The 18,089-nt window shown below is 43.2% G+C and overlaps 1 protein-coding gene across 4 annotated transcripts in view; it reads right to left on the bottom strand.

Annotated features, from left to right (window-relative positions):
* sash1a (SAM and SH3 domain containing 1a) overlaps window positions 1–14,837 on the bottom strand; it is a 919,927-nt gene extending 905,090 nt beyond the window's left edge. For 2 of the 4 annotated variants that reach the window (XM_039747549.1, XM_039747550.1), the window contains exon 1: window positions 13,262–14,837. In XM_039747549.1, the coding sequence (XP_039603483.1) occupies window positions 13,262–13,732 (471 nt within the window). In that variant the 5' untranslated portion in view covers window positions 13,733–14,837. The remainder of the gene's footprint in view (window positions 1–13,261) is intronic. The other 2 variants (XM_039747556.1, XM_039747557.1) reach the window with 1 other exon arrangement.
* Between the last annotated feature and the right edge of the window lie 3,252 nt (window positions 14,838–18,089).

Genomic DNA, 18,089 nt, shown 5'->3' with positions numbered 1-18,089 from the left:
AATGTTGCCGTTTCCATATTGCATAAAATAAATTAAAAATGAAGATGCTGCCTCAAAAGCTTAGCAAGTTATAAATTGATACAGTGCCCAAACTTTTACATAGCACTGTAGGTAGTAATAGATTAAATATATAGACAGCGAAATGTAATATTGTGAGTATTTTCTGTATAAATAAATGCATTAATGAATTAATAAACCTAAATGACAATTGTGGGGCAACCAATAATTACAAAGAGATCAATACATTTTTAAGCATTAAATGCACACAGTGTTTAAACAATCAAGTCAGCCTCTTTTGATAAAAACACTCCAACGGCCGATCAGGACAATGCCAGGCGAGGCTTTATGGCCAGATTTGGTCTCTCTAGCCCACCCAATGCCCCTACGCTTCTTAATTTAACTGGTGACAACCGACCAGAACCTGCATTTCTGAGCAGCAAACAAGGGGTTTCTTTTTTAAAAGGACAGTGTACTGTTCTTCCCAGCAGGCCTGAATCGCCCCATTCGAGAGAGCTACTCCTTTTTAAAAACAGCAGAACATAAATGCAGGGCTCGGAAACTGAGATGGAATTGGAGCTCTAATCTGCACAGTAGGATCGCTCCTCTTTCCCTTTGAATCCAGCCATTGAATGTTTCCCTTCATGTGGCAAGCACTGCATAATCTACCAATACGATTTACATAAATATGAGGACAGATCTGAAAGCATGCAGTTTTTCTTTTTTTTTTTTTTATGGATAATCCTATTATTTTAATTTATGAAACAAAAAGATGATGCCCAGCGTGGATTCTCAACTTGAAACACTGATACATGCAACCAGTGCGCATCCAAATCCCACAACCTATTTGCAGCCACCACAGGACAACCTTATTTATTCTTTATCTTGCAAGACTAAGATACAGTTTGTAATAAGTCACAATAAATTTGTGAAGAAAAATAAAAATCCCCCACCCCAATATACACAGAGAGAGAAAAAAAAAAAAAAGCCTTCAACATCGATTTCCATTTGCTACCATTTCCCCTGGCAGTAATTTTGTAATCAGAAGCTTATGAGCAAATTCACATCATAAGCACAAACCCCCACCCAGCACAAAACCAGCAAATTACTAAGTCAGGGAGAGAAACAGAATTATGGTTGAAACCTGCAATCAGTGATCATCCGTTTATATTAACTGCATACACTCACCCTTTCCTAACTTTCATTTTTTAATGTCAGTTAGAGAACACAGGAAAATTACCCAAAGTGGACATGCCACCCAATTCAGCCAAACCTTATAATATGTAAACTTCACTAAACTGCTACTTTAGGATAAAAGTATTAAAAGGACTTTAACCAGAAAGAGACTAAAAGGTCCACCCAAAAGGAATGCCAACAGTTTTGTGTTTCAGGTTAGAAGCCTTCAGCAAACTTTACAGTATATATTTATTTCACATATTTGCTGTATTAACATTTTCCTCCCACATTCTGAAAAGTGCGGTGTTCAAGGTAAAACTATGACTTTGTATTATTGCTGTGCAAATCAACCCTGTAATGCACTGGCGCCCTGTCCAATAACGTTTCCTGTTTTGTGCCAGCTGCTCTGCCACAACAGGCTCCAGCTCTCCGCCATCCAGCACTGGATGAAGCAGCTTGAGAGTGGGAGGTTATTGGTTTACAAGTGGACCACTGGCAGGGTCAAGCAACAAATTACTAGTTGGGATTGAACAAGATGGTTTATTATTTATAGCTGTCGATGGCCAAGACCAACAAGTATTGGGGTGCCAACGGGGTCGCCCCTTTTAATTCTACAAATCAAAATTCAGTGCTCGAGGGCACAAAGTGGAAATCAAATAAGCAGTCTTCTTTGCTAAGAGAAGGCGGCTTTGGCTCTTGAGAGCAGTTCCGGGTCCAAATGAGACGGCAACATCAGTAGGCGTAGGACCTTTATAGCCCTGCTGCTAGAAGGCCCCCATAGCCCTGCTGCTAGAAGGGCCCCCATAGCCCCCAGAGTGATTTTCCCTCAAGGTGCATCTTCCCAGTGCTGCAAAGGAGGCGAAATAAAGATGAGGCTGTTAGCAACACTGCCCCCTCTCACCTCAAAGGGGTACTGCATGCCTGTGTTGAGCCAGGAGGGTGGTCCTCGGATGCACATGTGTGACAATCTGGCACCAATGTTTTAGGCCCTACTGCCCGACTACAGGTGGTGTTAGCTTTGAATTTAAGGGATACCCAATCTGCAATCAGCTCCCTCATAACTGCTTGTAAGCTGCTAAGGATTAAAAGCTGTTTTGTTATAACGGCAGGTTATTCATACAGGCGTCTGTCGTAAGACAGGGTGCAGGAAGCTGACCTAGGAAAACTTCTTTATTTAGCATGCATCCATTAGAAAACAGGAAAGATGACTTTTCCTTCTTTGAAGCCCCTCTTGGACGTACAATGTGGAATCCAAGTACTCACCTGTGACTGAATAAAGACTATTCCGGCCTTCCTCGGAGATCTCCGTCAACACTCACATCACTCGCCTTCCACAGTCATAAGTGGACTTTGTACTGCAAATGTGTCACAAGCAAGGAATCACTCAGGGTTGACACTGCCAGCCCTAAAAACGGCAGGGATGGGACATAAACCCAAGACACTGGGTTCTACCTCGGCGCTAAATGAGATCTCTGCCACAGCAAGTAAACAGAATATAGACAAGAAGATTGAGCCATTACTCGTGCAAAACCTGAACTGAGTTTTACAATTGAAACAACCTGCTACCCTGTTAAAGTGAATACTGAGTACTGGCAGACGTTAGCAAATGGGAGCCATTAACCTATTGCCTTCCCCCCCGGTTCATTCTTTACTAACTTCTCTACATGTTCCAAAGTGGATTACATCAGCAAGCTAAACTCTAGTCTCCTAGGAGGTGAAGGACGACGAGCATTTCACGTTTTCTTCCTTCTGACATTGCACATCAGGCTCCCTTTTTTAAAAATTTACTTTTCAGTCGTCAATGCTTCAGTTTTTACCTGATTCATCGCAAAGATATACATATTAGGTAATCAGATTTTTTTTTTTTTTTTTTTTTTTTAAGTGGTCTGTGATGGAGCACCAGAGTTGGACTCTGCATTATAGCAGAGCCTCTGCAATTAACTTTTTGCTTTTGTATGGATAAGCATTATTAGCATTGTGTAGAACAGAAATGGGCAGAGGAATAAAACTCTTATCCAGATACCATGACATAAAATGTATTTATGGCTCAAAAGCACCATAAGAACATTCTACAGAAAGAGCCACAAACAGAAGTAATGAGCAATAGGTGCATGGCCATCTGGAGGAGACCAATTGTTTCAGCAGGGTACAATCTCACGTTATCTACCAAAAATCCTCTCCTCTTCAGGGTCAAACTCATTCATTCATTTTACAGATGTGCTTATAACTTTAGCGGGTCATCCTGGCACTGTGAATTGGCCTGGAATAGGGCACCGGTACATTACAAGACACTCTTCAGCACACACCACCAACCACACTGCTAAGTTTAGAGCTGCCATGTATCCAAAACCTCAGAAGAACAGCGAAAACAGCGATACCTTTAGTGTCTGGGGGTCTTGAACATAAATTATACGAGATTTATAAAGGCAATGACCAGATTGGGCTCTGAACTTTGGACTCTGCAACAGTGATGCAGCAGCGTTACCCACTGTGGCCCTGGGGTCAGTCTCCATTACCACTCATTATTGTGCCTCTAGTTTAGGAAGAAAATGCATGGAGCATGGGAAATAAAACAAAAACACCATACCACAGACTCAAAGCAAACATGCCTGGAGGCCTACTGGCCAGGTGAGTGGGGATGTGGAAATGAAAGCACACTCATGGGCCTGGGCTACATTTGGCTATTTTGGTTAAGAATGTAGAAGTACTTGATGTCTTCCTGGCCAGACACATTTAAACAATCATTTGTCAAACGACTTCTCCTCTGCAAAAATTTCAAACTTCTCCATGTTTACGTTTAAACCATCCATATAGGTTTAGTATTCCTCCGTTATCGTTTGTAATCAGAACTACAGACTTGGCTCCTTTTATTGACACCAGAAAAAACATGAAACTGGGCGTGTCAGAAAAAGTGGACTCTGTTAGGATTAAAATTACCTTTACAGTAGAGGATACGTCTATGGCAAGGTGACGTCCAAGAGGACACGGGACCTCAGTAGCAGAAATCACACTTCTGCCTCATTTGAGGTCCTACAGTATTTTTCCATTTTCTTTTAAAGTAGAGGATTTTATTTTTTCCAGTATTAAAATCAAAATCCTGCATTAGAATGAAACACATGACAACTAAAAAGGAAAATTTCACAAGTCTGTATGTGGATTAGAAATGCAAGGCAGTTGTTTGGATTTTTGCGTACCAAGGTTAGAAGGATCCAAGCACACAGCTTTCCAGGGGTGCTTTTCTAAGCTTATTTCTTTGTGTTGGAGATCAGCGGCTGCTCCCGTTCTCATGGAATTATTGGGGGGAAGAGATTAAAAAGTACTTAAAGCAATTCAAAACATGGGAACAGGCCTAATTATTGTTCTTGTTGCCATTCTCTAGAGTGCAATTTTGCTTCTTACGCTGGTTTCATCCTGTATAGTATAAAGACCCTCAACGGCAAAAAGAGCAAGTAAACTCCCCACCGCCCCCTCACATTTTCTCTACTCTACCAACAAATTCCACTGGAGCTGAACGGTTTGTTCCTTTTCACTAACATTCATGTTACAATACGGCCATAGACTGCTTTAGTTAAGATGGCTGCTTCACTGTGAAGTGTTCGTTTCATTACAGATCCCAGACTGTAAGCACTCCAAATATGGTTGTTTTTGCTCACCTCCAATCCCCCCCGTTCATTTATGGCTTCAGCACAGTGAACAAGGATCAGTGCATTTGCCTGCCATTTTTAGAGAGAAGGATTCAACCGCCAGTTCCTTGTTTGTCTCCGTGTTCTTTTAGTAACGTGCCCCCCACCAATGTTATAAGTTTCTCTCCTCAGCCAAGCAATCAATGCAAAGTTAACAGAAGAATCTAAACCTACTCGAGATGAGTAGGCATGCAACGTTCATGTGGCCTGCGATGACCTGCCATCCTGTCCAGGGTGCTTTCCTACCTTGCACAAGGGCTGCCAGAAGAGATTCTGTGCTGTGGAGTCTGGAATTAAAAAGCTCCTTCAGAAAGCATATGGAATGGCTTGATGAAGCTAGAATTAATAGGAATTTTCCCCCCTAACTCCCTTTCCCCAAACATCAACAGACAATCCTCCCCAAAAAAAACATGTCCTACATGTAAGATCTATCTGTGGCATATTTTTTAAATCAAGAGACAGTAATATGATTTCTAAAGTGATCACCTATTTCTGGCACAGACTGAAGAGGAGTGAATGAAGGGTTGACTTCCATTCATTGAATATTCAATTGTTAGGCCCTGTTCTCAATACTGTGCTACTGCTTCTGTGTTTGTGCTGTCATAGACACTGATAACATTGGGGACGCAATTCCTATATTATGAAGCAGCCACACTAATAACATCTATATTAGACAAAGGGGTAGGGAAAATAATTATATTTCACCGACATTCCAATCTGAATGCAATGAAATGTTTCTGTGGAGGTCATTACAAGTGGTGGCGGGGGGGGTACAGTAGAGGATTGCAGTTTTTTCATTGGGATATGTCAGACAAAGGCACATGGAAAGCAAGCACAGAGTCATTTGTTTGATGATCCTAACAGCAGGCATTGCTTCTACATTCCCATAGATGGTGTACCACTAATGTCAGCAGTGCTGGAGACGTGAACAGTATATACAAACTGCTCACTCCATTACTTGGTTTTCACAGGGTTACTGGCAAGAGCAAGCTCACTAAGAAACTTGTAATTTTTTGGGGGTGTCTGTGTGTGTGTGTGTATATATATATATATATATATATATATATCTCTCTCTCCCCGGCCGGATGCCCAGGAGGACGAGAGGAGGGCTTGTGCCTCCTCCAGACTGCGAGGGGGCGTCCGTCCTGGTTATACTGGAGGCCTCGGGTAAAGGGCTTGGAAGCCCAGCCCTGTAGGGGCCCGTGGCCACCGCCAGGCGGCGCCCCAGTGCCTTATTATCCTGGTGTGGCAGAAGTGCCGGGGAGAAGACGACAGGGGACACCCGGGCGGCTTCCGGTGCGCAGCCGGCCCTTCCGCCACACGGGGGTGTGTCTGCGGGAGATTGCCGGGAAGCAGCTGGAGCCCATCCGGCTTCCTATAAAAGGGGCCGCCTCCCTCCAGTCATTGGCAGAAGTCAGGTGGAAGAGGACAGAGCTGGAGTGAGGACTGGAGGCGGCCAGGAGGAAAAGAGGCACAGGACTGTGTGGCCTGGACATTGGGGGAAATCGGTGCTGGAGTTTGTGCACGCGATTATTGTAAATAAACAGATGTCCGTCTGTCTGTCTGTGTCCGGGTCCAAGTTCACTATCTATCTATCTATATCTATATATTAACAGATTAAGTGCTTGCTCGCACCCTTAGACACCACGTCAGACACTAGGTAAAAGTCCAATAATGATATTTATTATATCAATAATGTGCACAAAGCACCCTCCACTCCCAACTACTCCAATAACAATAATAATAATAATAATAATAATAATCCTCCTCCACTCTCCCAGACGCTTAGCCACCCTGCCTCCCAACTCAGCTCATTGCCTGGGAGTTCCCAAAGTCCTTTTATATTCCCCGACCCGGAAGTGTTCCCAATCCAACAGTCCATAAGTCCTTATTCCTTCCGGGTCAGGGTAAACAATGCTTTTCTCACCCCGGAAGCCCGTCGCTCTTCCTATGACGAACTTCCGGGTCATAGGGCACAAAACTCTTCAGTCCTCCCTGCAGCTCCCTCTCGTGGCCCCCATGGCATCCAGCAGGGCGGTGCATAAAAACTCCATTGTCCATGATGCCCTGCTGGTCTTCTGGGGACCTCCATGCTGCAAGGAGGGCTCCACCTGGCGGCTTGGGGTATTGGCGGGATAAACAGCCGCCATCCTCCACAATATTATATATATATATATATATATATATATATATATATATATATATATATATATACACACACACACACAATATATACATACATACATACATACACCTAAAAGTGCACGATTTTTTGTAACGAATTTGTGACCTTTTTGGCACGCTTATTTTGTTAGGCTTATTTTAAAACCTACATATATATGTTTGGTAACATTCTTTTTTTAGAATTTATTGAAATTTTCATTGATTCTTATTCCATTTTTAAATTATAAACTAAAAAAATATCAAGAACCCACATCCCACAAGACGAGACTTTGTGCCAAGGGATTTAACCATGCCCGTGGCCGGAAATAAAAGACAGTAGGACAGCTGCTGTACAGGCTTTTAAATGTTCAAAGCGCTGCGCGAGATGCAGATCATGCGGCATGGCAGCAGTAGCAAGCCAGCAGCTGATCGAGCAAAGATGAGGTTAAAGAAAATAAAATAAACTGTATTCGCTTCCCATTATATCTCTGTTTAAGAGAGGGTTTCGGAGGAGCAACTGCGTCTCCTTGGAGTGCATTCAGCCCCCCTCTTCACAACGTGAGCAGCAGAGATGCGAAGTGGCTGGCTAGTGAAGCAAGCGGGTTGGGGGTGGGGGCTGGGGAAATAGTACCCCCTAGTGTTTGTATGTATTTAGAAATAAAATCCAATGTCTGTACGTTTTTCCATGGGAGAACGGATTTCAATTTTTTTTCTATAAATTTGCTTGAACATACTGGTGGATTGAGACCGCTTTCAGTGCGCCAAATATCATAGTTTGCTTGCACTACCGATATAGTTGCGTGAATCTGAGAGACGCGCAGTGGGCCGAGGGGCAGGATACCTCCTCATCCACGCGCCAGCCTTGGGGAGTATCTTACCTCTGCTTAGCTAGTGAACAAGAGAACTACTTAACAGATTTAGATTTTTTTTTTTCTAGAATTTGTTTGAACGTTCCGGTTGATTTTGCAACTTCTCTCATAGCACCAAGAATCATAGTTTGCTTGCAGGAGAGATATAGTCGAGGTAATCCAAGCGGGACGTCAGGAGTGGGGAGCCGGGCAGGGCCCTCCTCGCTGTCCTGTTTCACTACGTGGTGGGCGAAGCCACGGGGAACGGCCAGTATTATACATATGAGAAACTATGTTACATAAATGTTTTATACAATTTTATATTATTTATACAGGGTGGAGTAAGGAAACAGGAAATTTTGGAACTAGGTGTTGGGAAATTCGGTGTCATTACTATTTAAGATGTCATGATTGCATCCTGTTTGCTCATAGGATTACAAAATGTGTGCAAATTCAAAGAAACAAGTGCAGCCTTAAAAAAAAAAAAAAAAGTCCCCATGGTAGAGCCACTTCGCATATTGCCCGACTATCGATGGCAGTTATTCAACGATTGTTTGGAAGGTGCATCATTTCACGCAAAAGCGACATTCCACGGACTCAGAGATCCCCAAATCTCACTATTTGTGATTTTTTTCAGTGGGGACCTCTTAAAAGCCAAGTGTACTGCACACGTACTAAAACCATTGCTGGACTAAAAAGTAGGACTGAAGAGGAAGTTGCTGGCATTCCTCTTGACAGGTTACGTTAAGCAATGCAGAATTTCCACAATAGGCTGTCAGAATGTGCAGAGAAATTGCTTTCTTCAAAACATAAAATGAATATTGAATAAGCATTGATTACCATTATTAATTGCAGATCCTGTGCAATACATTTTCTCATTAAATGTGTTTATTCGTGCATTGAACGTCAATTGAAAATTTTCCGTTTCCCTGCACCACCCTGGACCTATGGTTTGGGCATCCCCAGGTGAAAAGGTTCTGGAGGTGGTTGGGTACCTATGTTTCCCAAATGCTCGAACTATTTGTGTCTTTGGGTTATCAACATGAAACTTTTCACAGGAACTGCTAGCATGTCTGGGAAGACCTCAAAAGGTGAAAGAACTCGCTGGACATTGTTTGGACTTGAAACATACTGTGTAACAAAAATAAAAAAATAAATAAAAAATAAAATAATAAAAACACAAAATCTGTGTCCGCCTGGGTTTCTTTGCTATTTTGGCCTCAGTTTTTGAGTAGTTGAAGATAGGTTTAAGGGAGACAGTTGCCTTCCCATCATGAAAATAACCATCTAAAAAGGACTTGATGCCATTATTGTACAAGATACTAAATATCTTAAAGAAAGAAATAGGCCATCCCTGACGTTTTCACAGTTTCAGCAAGTTCAAAATCAAAGCTTGGATACATTTGTGACCGTTAGAAATCTCTCTCAGCAGTCATTAGAAACTAGAGATGTTTATGTAGTCCTATGTCCAGTCCTTGAGCCACAGCTCTTGGGACAGTAAGTTCAATTTGGGGGCCTCTTCTGATTCAATGCTCAAGCCCTAAATGGAAGGAAAGGTGAGGAAGCATAAGCACTGCCTCAATGACTGTGTCCGCGGTTGTCATAGACACTGCCCTGCTGTAAGATGCCAAGGGCACTGACCCATTAGGATTGGGCAGAGGCTGTGCCCATGCACCCTAGCTTCTACCACACTAACAGAGCAACTTTCTTTCAAGTCCCCCACTCATCAGGTACAAAGCAGAGGAATGATGTGAATAAGAATACAAAGAAATCACAGATCTGGAGATTTATGCTTAAGGATTCTGGAAGAACTCCTATGAAATTACAGTGAAAGTTACCAGAGACTTTTCTGGCAGTTGACTTCACATTCCAAATCCATCTAAGTGTCTTAAACATATTTTGTATCAATATGAATGCATAGAAAGTGTTTAGGATTTGGAAAGGATACTTATTTTGATTCAATTCCCATTCTAATCGAATAGTAAGTGGACACTGAACTAGGTGAAGAATCTTGTTTAACATTCCACACACATCCACGCAGAATTTCAATGCAGTATGGCACGAGATCTTAAACACGTGGTCAATACTGTGGAGCAGAAAATACAACCTGCTTAATTCTCTTGTAATGTATATTTTTGTGAATCATTTGAAGTGTATTGTAATGATAATCAATGAATAATTTTCTTCCTTACATGAATAGACTCCAGTTAATTCTAAATAAATTCAAATTAAATGAACCAAGACTGCCTGCTCTGAGCCAAGAGGAACCTTAAGATTAAGCATGTTAGAAAATAACCTGCTTTGAGATAACAGCATGTATATTTGTTGCCCTTCTAGGTCTTTGGGTAAGTGCAGTGTCAAGAATATTAAAAATTCACAAATAAATAAATAAATAGTCAGGATTGAGAACGTTACGTTTTAGTATGCTGCAGGTCAAGACACATTTCAAAAAGCAACCCACTTGTCCCGAGGGTACTGGATGAGGTTTGTGCCAGAACTGAATATAAAGGTCCCTCAACAAACTTTTGAAGTGTTGTTGGCATTTTTCCTAATGGAACTTTAAAAGGCAAAGATTTCTGAATCACACACAAAGCTGCAGGTCAGCACTAACAAGATTCTCCTAGAGTCAAACCAGGCAAAAATGCCGGATGAAGCATTTCAAACTACTGCTGCTCAGATAATCATAAATCCCAGTGCAGCAAAAAAGAAAAAAAAAAAAAATGCAAGGCTCATCCTCAAGCACACCATCTGTGTCCAAATTCACAGGATGGGCCCATGAACAAGGGGGTCAAGCTTCAGTCACCCAAGGCAGTGTGTGTTAAAGAACTAATGAGCATTGTGCACATCTCTCTTCAGGGCGGTAAATAACAAAAAGCTAAATAAATAAACTGAAGGCAGGCCACAACAAACTACTGTGAACAGCACATGGAATAATATGGATGAGCACAGACAAACCCAATTCCCATTGCATATGTACAGTATTTTCATACCCGTAACCTTGTCATCTTAAGACTTATTTCTCCTTACTAAGTGTTTGCACAATGCTTCACAAGACTAAAACAAGGAAATCCAGATGAGAAACACTAACTTGATTAAAGCGGTGAACTACCAAGAAGGAAGCGTACACTCCTTATCTCAGCTCACTGTCTCCCGTACAGTTTTCAAGGAAGCAGGGCAAGGCATGGGAATAAACACATTTACTTAAAAGGTAAAAAAAAAAATGAATGCGATTCAGGAGAGCTTTCAACATTTCCATAATTGGGCTGTGAAAAACTTTGAAAGCTGCAACTGAAATCAAATATAGTACTGATGAGCAACGGCACTGCTCACTTGTTCCCTCTCGTTCAACACCATTGGTCAGATTTGCTGAAATCCGTTTATCTGCAGCTCCTTACTGCTCACGTCCGCTGGCCTGCCTGCTATCCAAGGCTGTCGGGTGCGCACGGCTAGCGGCTTCACAGATCCGCTCGCTTCCCAAGCCCCTGGCAAGGTCGTAATCGCCGCGTGCGCACCAAAACAAACTGAACGGCTTCAAGAATTTATTACCAGAGCACATTCCGAAAGATCAGATGCGGTTTATTTTTAACCCGCGAACGGACTTGAACTTGATACCTATTTCAAAGGGCGGGGTGATGACTTCGTCAGTGAACCCGTAAGAGTCCCTCACCAGTCGCTCACTTCCAGAGCAGCCCTGCGTGCTCATGCCGAGATCCACTGCAGAACTCGCCGGGTTTGCATAACTTACATATCGGCCTGTTGTTCAACGTGATTTTTACCTTCATTTCAACATAGTCCCCATTATTAAGCTTTGCGTACCAAGATCTCAGATCTGTTTGACCGCATATGCAAAACAGCAGCGAATTGGTGGTTAATACGCAGCTTTCATTGCTTACCAACACTACATCTCCAGCTGGCGGACTTGCTCCCGTGTCTACTTATTTTGAAATGGCAGGGAAATTCAATGACCTTTCGGGTTTGCAGCCGATTAGTCACTAAAAGACGGCACGAAGGAACCAAATCGAGTTGTTGGATTCACGTTAAACACTTTCGGGAGGGGACCTGCACAGGGCCAGACGCCGCACCTCACTGGCTGGCTCCCCGGCTCGTCAAAGTGCCCTCAATCACTGAGCGACACAGAAGGACGATGCTGCAAGCGGCAGGATGCTGCTACAGTACACGACAGTGACCTTAGGAAACCCGCACGCGCACCTTTATTTACAAAGTTATCTCCGCGCGAGTAAACGGCAGTCTTTTTCCAAAGCAAAAAGAAATTTAGTCCTGGAATCAGTTTGGCGAACTGTCACAACATGAAGCGGCTACCTGATCAGGAGTGCCAACCGAGCCCTGAAACAGGCAAATAAGGGGCGCATCTTCGTCAAATCAACAAACTAGACCATCAGGGTACATTTCCCTGAAAGCGCAAAAAAGGGTCGAAAACCTCCTCCAAAAAATGACTTCAGTTGAAACAGTAAGCTTCAACAACGTAAATCGGCGGTACATCATTGCACATTAACTGGCATCTGACTATTTAAGTAAGCTCCAGTGACGCTCGCACACGCGGTGCCAACTTCTTTCAGTGACAGAAAACTTGCACCGTCTCCGCGTCATCGTGATATCCTAAGGCAGGGGGCTTTCAAATTCGGTCCTGGGGACCCGCTGTGGCTGCAGGTTTTTCTCCCATCCAGATTCATAATCAGCGACAACTGATAACGCTGATCTCATTTAAATTAGCTGGTATTTTCCCTCATCTCTTAGTCTACATAAAAAAAAATGCACAGCAGCATGATATTTACATTTAAGACCTTTAGAAATCTGTTTTTGTTGTAGATTTAAATGCTCAACTCTCTTTTGTTGATTTCATTATATTTTGTCCATTCTCTGTATAGTTTGCTCCCTTCGTTGTATCTTAATAATGACACTTAAAACTAGCAGAGCAGACACCCATGCCGACAACACTGAATCGTGAAAGGCAGCAACTACTTTAGCATCAGACTCACTAAATAGGGTAGTAAGTAATGGATTAAACAAACAATTTGAACACCTGGAAAAGTAGAATGAAAATATTGTTAAAAAGAAAAAAAAAATTCCCATATAAGTGCTTAGTATATCTTAAAATATTTTTTAAACAAAAAAACTTAGTTTTCTAATTTATATAGTTCCCAAAACACAGAACTTGGGAAATAACAGTTCACATAAATTAGCCCAGGAGTCCAATTAAAAACAGAAGCTGGCTGGAACAAAACCCTGCAGCCACAGTGGGTCCCTAGGACCGAATTTGAAAATCCCTGTCCCAGGGGATCTGAAGACACCATCAGACACTGTTAAGCGCATGCCGATGGAAGACAGAGGGGGCACCAAACCAAGACGGAACTCAAAAGGTGGCAGAACCCTTACCTTTTTGGAGTACGGCGGCTTACTCAAATTAATCCCATCCCGGATGAGCTTGTCTCTGATCATGATCTTCAGTTTCAGTCTGGGATACGTGACGAGCTCCTTGTGGGTCCCTTGCGGCTTATTCCTGACGGGGGGCCGACCCTTAGCTTCTGTCCAAGACTTAGACCCTCTCATTTTGGGTTCATAATGCTCCGCCATGTGCCTAGTGTAGATATCCGTGGTGGCGGGCATCTCTGGCTCCAGGGTGAAGTATAGTCCACTTGTGCTTTCTTTCTCCTCATCTTTCAGCCTCTGCACAGCGTCCAGAATTTTCTGTCTGTGATATGAGATGTGCACGCCGATGGCATCTAGATCCGGATTCCCGATCTGTTTGCAAACTTCCAGATCATCGTAGCCGTTGTCCAGAAAGGACTCGGCGTATTGGCAAAGCTGCAGAGTACGCAGCCACTCGTACACAATACTGGTGCTCATGGCCACGGAGTGGACGCCCGTACACTAGCTACTGTAGCAAGGGCAGCTTCATCCAAATCCCAATTCACCAAAACCTCGACAGCATTTTATGGAGCTCGAAAAATGACAGCGAATAAAGCTGAAGTAGCAGCAGCTGGAAGCGGGCAGTCAGATATAAGGATTCCCAAAGTCCGGTCTCATCTCAGAGTTGTAAGCTCCATTGCCAAATCAACCATCAAACGCATTAGTAAAACATCATTAAATCCCAAGGCTGTCACGCATCAGCATTTCAAACGAGGCTGCTAATGATGATAATAAATCGAGCGGGTTGCTTCTTGGCGATCCGGGAATGTTTAAGTTTGCCAACTGTGCCGAACGAGCGCACAATCCATCATCCGACAGCAATTCAACAATTGGCACGTTTACTTAAGCGCAGCAGCTGAAACTTATTGGATAAACAGCGAGACGCCCTAATTAAGCCCGTTCACACAATTCAGGCTGGCACAGGCGATGAAACAAAAAATAAAAAAATAAAGTTTCCCATCACTGATCTGCGGGCTTCCACGTGGTACCTGATGAAAGTTTATAGGCCAGATACCCAACCGCTGCACGGCATCCCACCGGCACGCTGCTGTCTCGTGGGGGTCGCTTCAGTTCTCTCGCTGTGAGAAATACGACCGGCAAGGTGCGTCTACGCGCGCGCTCCTATTTCTCCGGCTTCTTATTTTAAGGTTTGTTGTCAGTTCCTCTTTGACATTTGGATGTTTCGACAGTTAGCACAAACTAAGCACCGGTAGTCTGCTTTTCCCCCAGCTGGTTGTTCCTTGTGTAGCTCCAAACGCTGCAACTGTTTAGGATGACAATTCTAATAACCACTAAACTCGTCTCCTTTTTTCCTTTCTGCACGTTGATCCTGTTAACGCGTGCTTTTCAGCGCTGTCGAGCCTCTGCGCGCACCATTCTTAGTAGTTTTCATAAAGGCTAAACTTCCCGGGAGCGTTCACGCTTCATCCTGTGCCACAAACCCTTCATAGAGCTATGCCATTCCTGTACAGTGGGCTACAATCAGCGTGTCGTCTCACTCGGGGGGCTGCCCATTCAGCGCGTGTAACGCTCTCTCGGATGAGGCTCTAGTGCCCCCTCTCACTGCCAGCGTGCAAACGACGGGCATGCGCTCAGAGACACAAACGCGCGCGCTCGCTCGCTGCTCGCGCGTGCCCGGCTGCCGCCTGGCGTTGAACGTCGCCGAAGATTAGCCGCAAACTCTCGGCGTGCTCGTAAAGCTTTCCTTCTGAAAAGATACTTCATTTGTTCCTTCTGTTTGTAGAAAACAATTTTCTCTTATTTTCTCTAAAACACAGACGCACTGGTATTTATCGTTTTTACTATTAGCATAATCGTTTTATAGAGTACTAAAATGAACCGTGAAATGCCCCAGCCTTGTGCTGCATACGGTAAGTGACTCTCTTGTAGCGTCGGTGGCACCTAGTGGTATCCCGCCTAAACTGACACCATTACGTATTTCATTTAAAAAAAATTGGGGTTCGAGGTCAATACAGGTGTGACAGTTGTTTTGCCTCCTCTCCAACCGATCGAATAAACGTTAATTTACACAACCTTGAATGTGGCCAGAAGCCCGAGTACCTCGCGGCGGCGATGGTAGATGCAAACTCCGCACGGTGAGGGGCTTCGTTAGGTTTGGACCCACTCTTACTGGAGCTGTGCTGCAGCACCCTAAATTCAAATAGGTTCTGTAAAGAATGTATTTAATCGATTCCTAAATGGCGAGATAAAAGCTAATTTAGAGCTTTGGTGGATTTAGTAAATATTCAGACCTCTTCACATTCTCCGTATTGTGTTGTAGATTTATTTTTAATTGGATAAATGTGAAGTTTTGTCTGACCATCAATCAACACTCTGTGACTCATAATGACAATGGGAAAACATGTTTTACAAGGTTTCCACCCTTATACTTAGAAACCTCTGTTGCAGCCATAACAGGTTCAGGTCTCTACAAGCTTTGCACACCTGGATTATATGCAGTTTATTCCATTATTCCTGGTAGATCCTCTCAAACTCTGGTGGATTGGATGGGAAACGTCTGTATACCCTCATCTTCAGGTCACTCCACAGATGTTCTATTGGGGTGATAGCCTGGACCACCACTCTGGTGTTGTCTTGGCTGCCTGTATAGGTTCATTGGTGAAAGGTGAACTGTCTGAAGTTGTGTGCACTCTTGAGCAGTTTTCTTCAAGCCCACTGTGTATTTGGCTGCATTCAATCATTTCCCTCAGTTCTGCTCAGTTTCCCCGTCTCTGCCACTGGGAAACAACCCATATAGTCTGATGCTGCCACCACCATGCTTCACTGTGAGGATGGTATTAGGCAGCTGATGAACAGTGCCTGACATATTGCTTGGTGTTCTGCCCAAAGAGTTCAGTATGTGTCTCATCAGACCAGAGAATCTCTTTCTTCATGCTTTCGGAGTCCTGTAAGTGCCCTTTGGCAAACTCCAAGAGGGACTTAGCCACTTTAAAGGCCTGATTGGAATACTGTTCACGTGGTAGTCCTTCTCACAGGTTTTACCACCTCATAGAGGACTTCTGAAGTTCTATTAGAGCGATCATTAGCTTCTTGCTCCCCTTACTGACCAAAGACCTTCCTGTCCAGTTACTAAGTTTGGACAGATAGCTAACTCTAGGAAGAGTCCTGATGCTTCTAGATGTCTCCCATTTCACAATATTATCGAGGCCATTATGCTCCTGGGAACATTTACACCCTTGCCCTGATCTATGCCGCACCACAATTTTATCACAGAGGTCTACAGAGAATTCCTTGGACTTCACAGCTTATTTTTTGCCCTGACATGCGGTGTGAACTGTGGGACATTCTGAACAATGCCCAATCGATTCAGTTTGCCGCAGTTGAACTCCAATCAAGTTCTTCTCAACAAATCTCAAGGATAATCGAAGCAAACAGGATACACAGTTTGGAGTGCCACAGCAAAGGCCCTGAATAAGTATATGAATGAGAGGTTTCAGTTTTTGACCTTTAATAAACTTGCAAACCTTTCTGAAAAACATGTTCTTACTTGGCCGTTATGGGATATTGTGTGAAGGTTGAAGGGCAAAATAGCAAATGTATCCCTTTAAAATTAAATCGTGTAGTAGGTGAAGGAGCCTGAATACTCTCGGAATCCACTGTATGTGTGAAGATGCATTTTCTTCCATTTCTTTCTATCTTGAGCTTGCTCAATAAATTACCCTGAGGAAAAACGAGGATTCTCTGCTTAATCTTGACACTTAAGGAAGAACTGCTGAGTGCAAACATGTCAACTAACAGAGAATTTCAGTTGGAAGGAAGGTTCACACTCTGAGTAAGAGGAGAGCAAGGAGGTTGTGAGGCCAAGTCGAGAAATCGGATTTTAGTGTATGTTCAATGAAAATGGTGTTGCAACCCATTTTTTTGTTGTAAATGATATCAAATCAAACTCTGAGATGTTCAGTCTGTGGTCCGGTTACGAGCCTCTTCTGTGTGAAGCACTGAGTCAGCTGCCTCATGTGGCCCTGGCTCAGTGTGCTCTTGAACTCCCGAAGTCCTGTGCCAGTGAGGCTTTGAGCTCAAGTGGTGCCTGAAACATAGTAGGGTGGGTGGGAGATCACCTTAGCAGCCTGGTACTGTTCAGATCCAGGCTGGCGTATTTGTTCTAGCCATTAGGACTGGTATATGGGGTTTTTGCACAAATGTAGGCCCCTTCAGGGGCGTAGCTTAAGTTCGTGCCGCGCAGGGCGGGGCTTCAGTTTGCCGCCCTCCAACATATCTGAATATGTTAAGCTATTTAAACAGAAAATTAAAGTGACGTAGAGAGAAAAATTAGGAGAAATTTTGCACAGATTTATTCATATATAGAGAGACAGCAATCGTTTTTCACACATAATTATTTATAAGCATCAATTAGGCAAGAATATAGTATAGACGCACTGTATAAGCTGTGTTCTAATTATTAATTTAATATAATTATGCTGCGAAGACCACAACCAGTGTAGTGTACAAGTGATAGGTGGGGATGATTTCTGCGCAGAGCAAGAGCACATTCGGATTGATAACGAAATGAAATTATAAATTGTAAATTAGTGGTTTATCGGTGTAATGTTGATGTTTTTGTTATTGCCTCATAAATTTAAACTGCTGTGTCTGATGCCGTCACAGAAGGACAGTCTGAAAATTATTTTTGAAGCATTTGTGGATAAAAATCAGAGAATTTTACTTTTCTCATTCATGACTGATATTTTTCTGAACCCTGCTGCTTACACACGAATTGTACTGCGCCTTTTGTCCAAAAATGTGCCGCCCAGGGCGGACCACCCGCTCCGCCCGT

Source organism: Polypterus senegalus, chromosome 3 (assembly GCF_016835505.1).
Source record: "Polypterus senegalus isolate Bchr_013 chromosome 3, ASM1683550v1, whole genome shotgun sequence".
In the NCBI taxonomy this organism is placed as follows: Eukaryota; Metazoa; Chordata; class Cladistia; order Polypteriformes; family Polypteridae; genus Polypterus; species Polypterus senegalus.
Note: the sequence above shows the minus strand (reverse complement) of the source record. Positions and strands in the feature narration are given on the sequence as shown.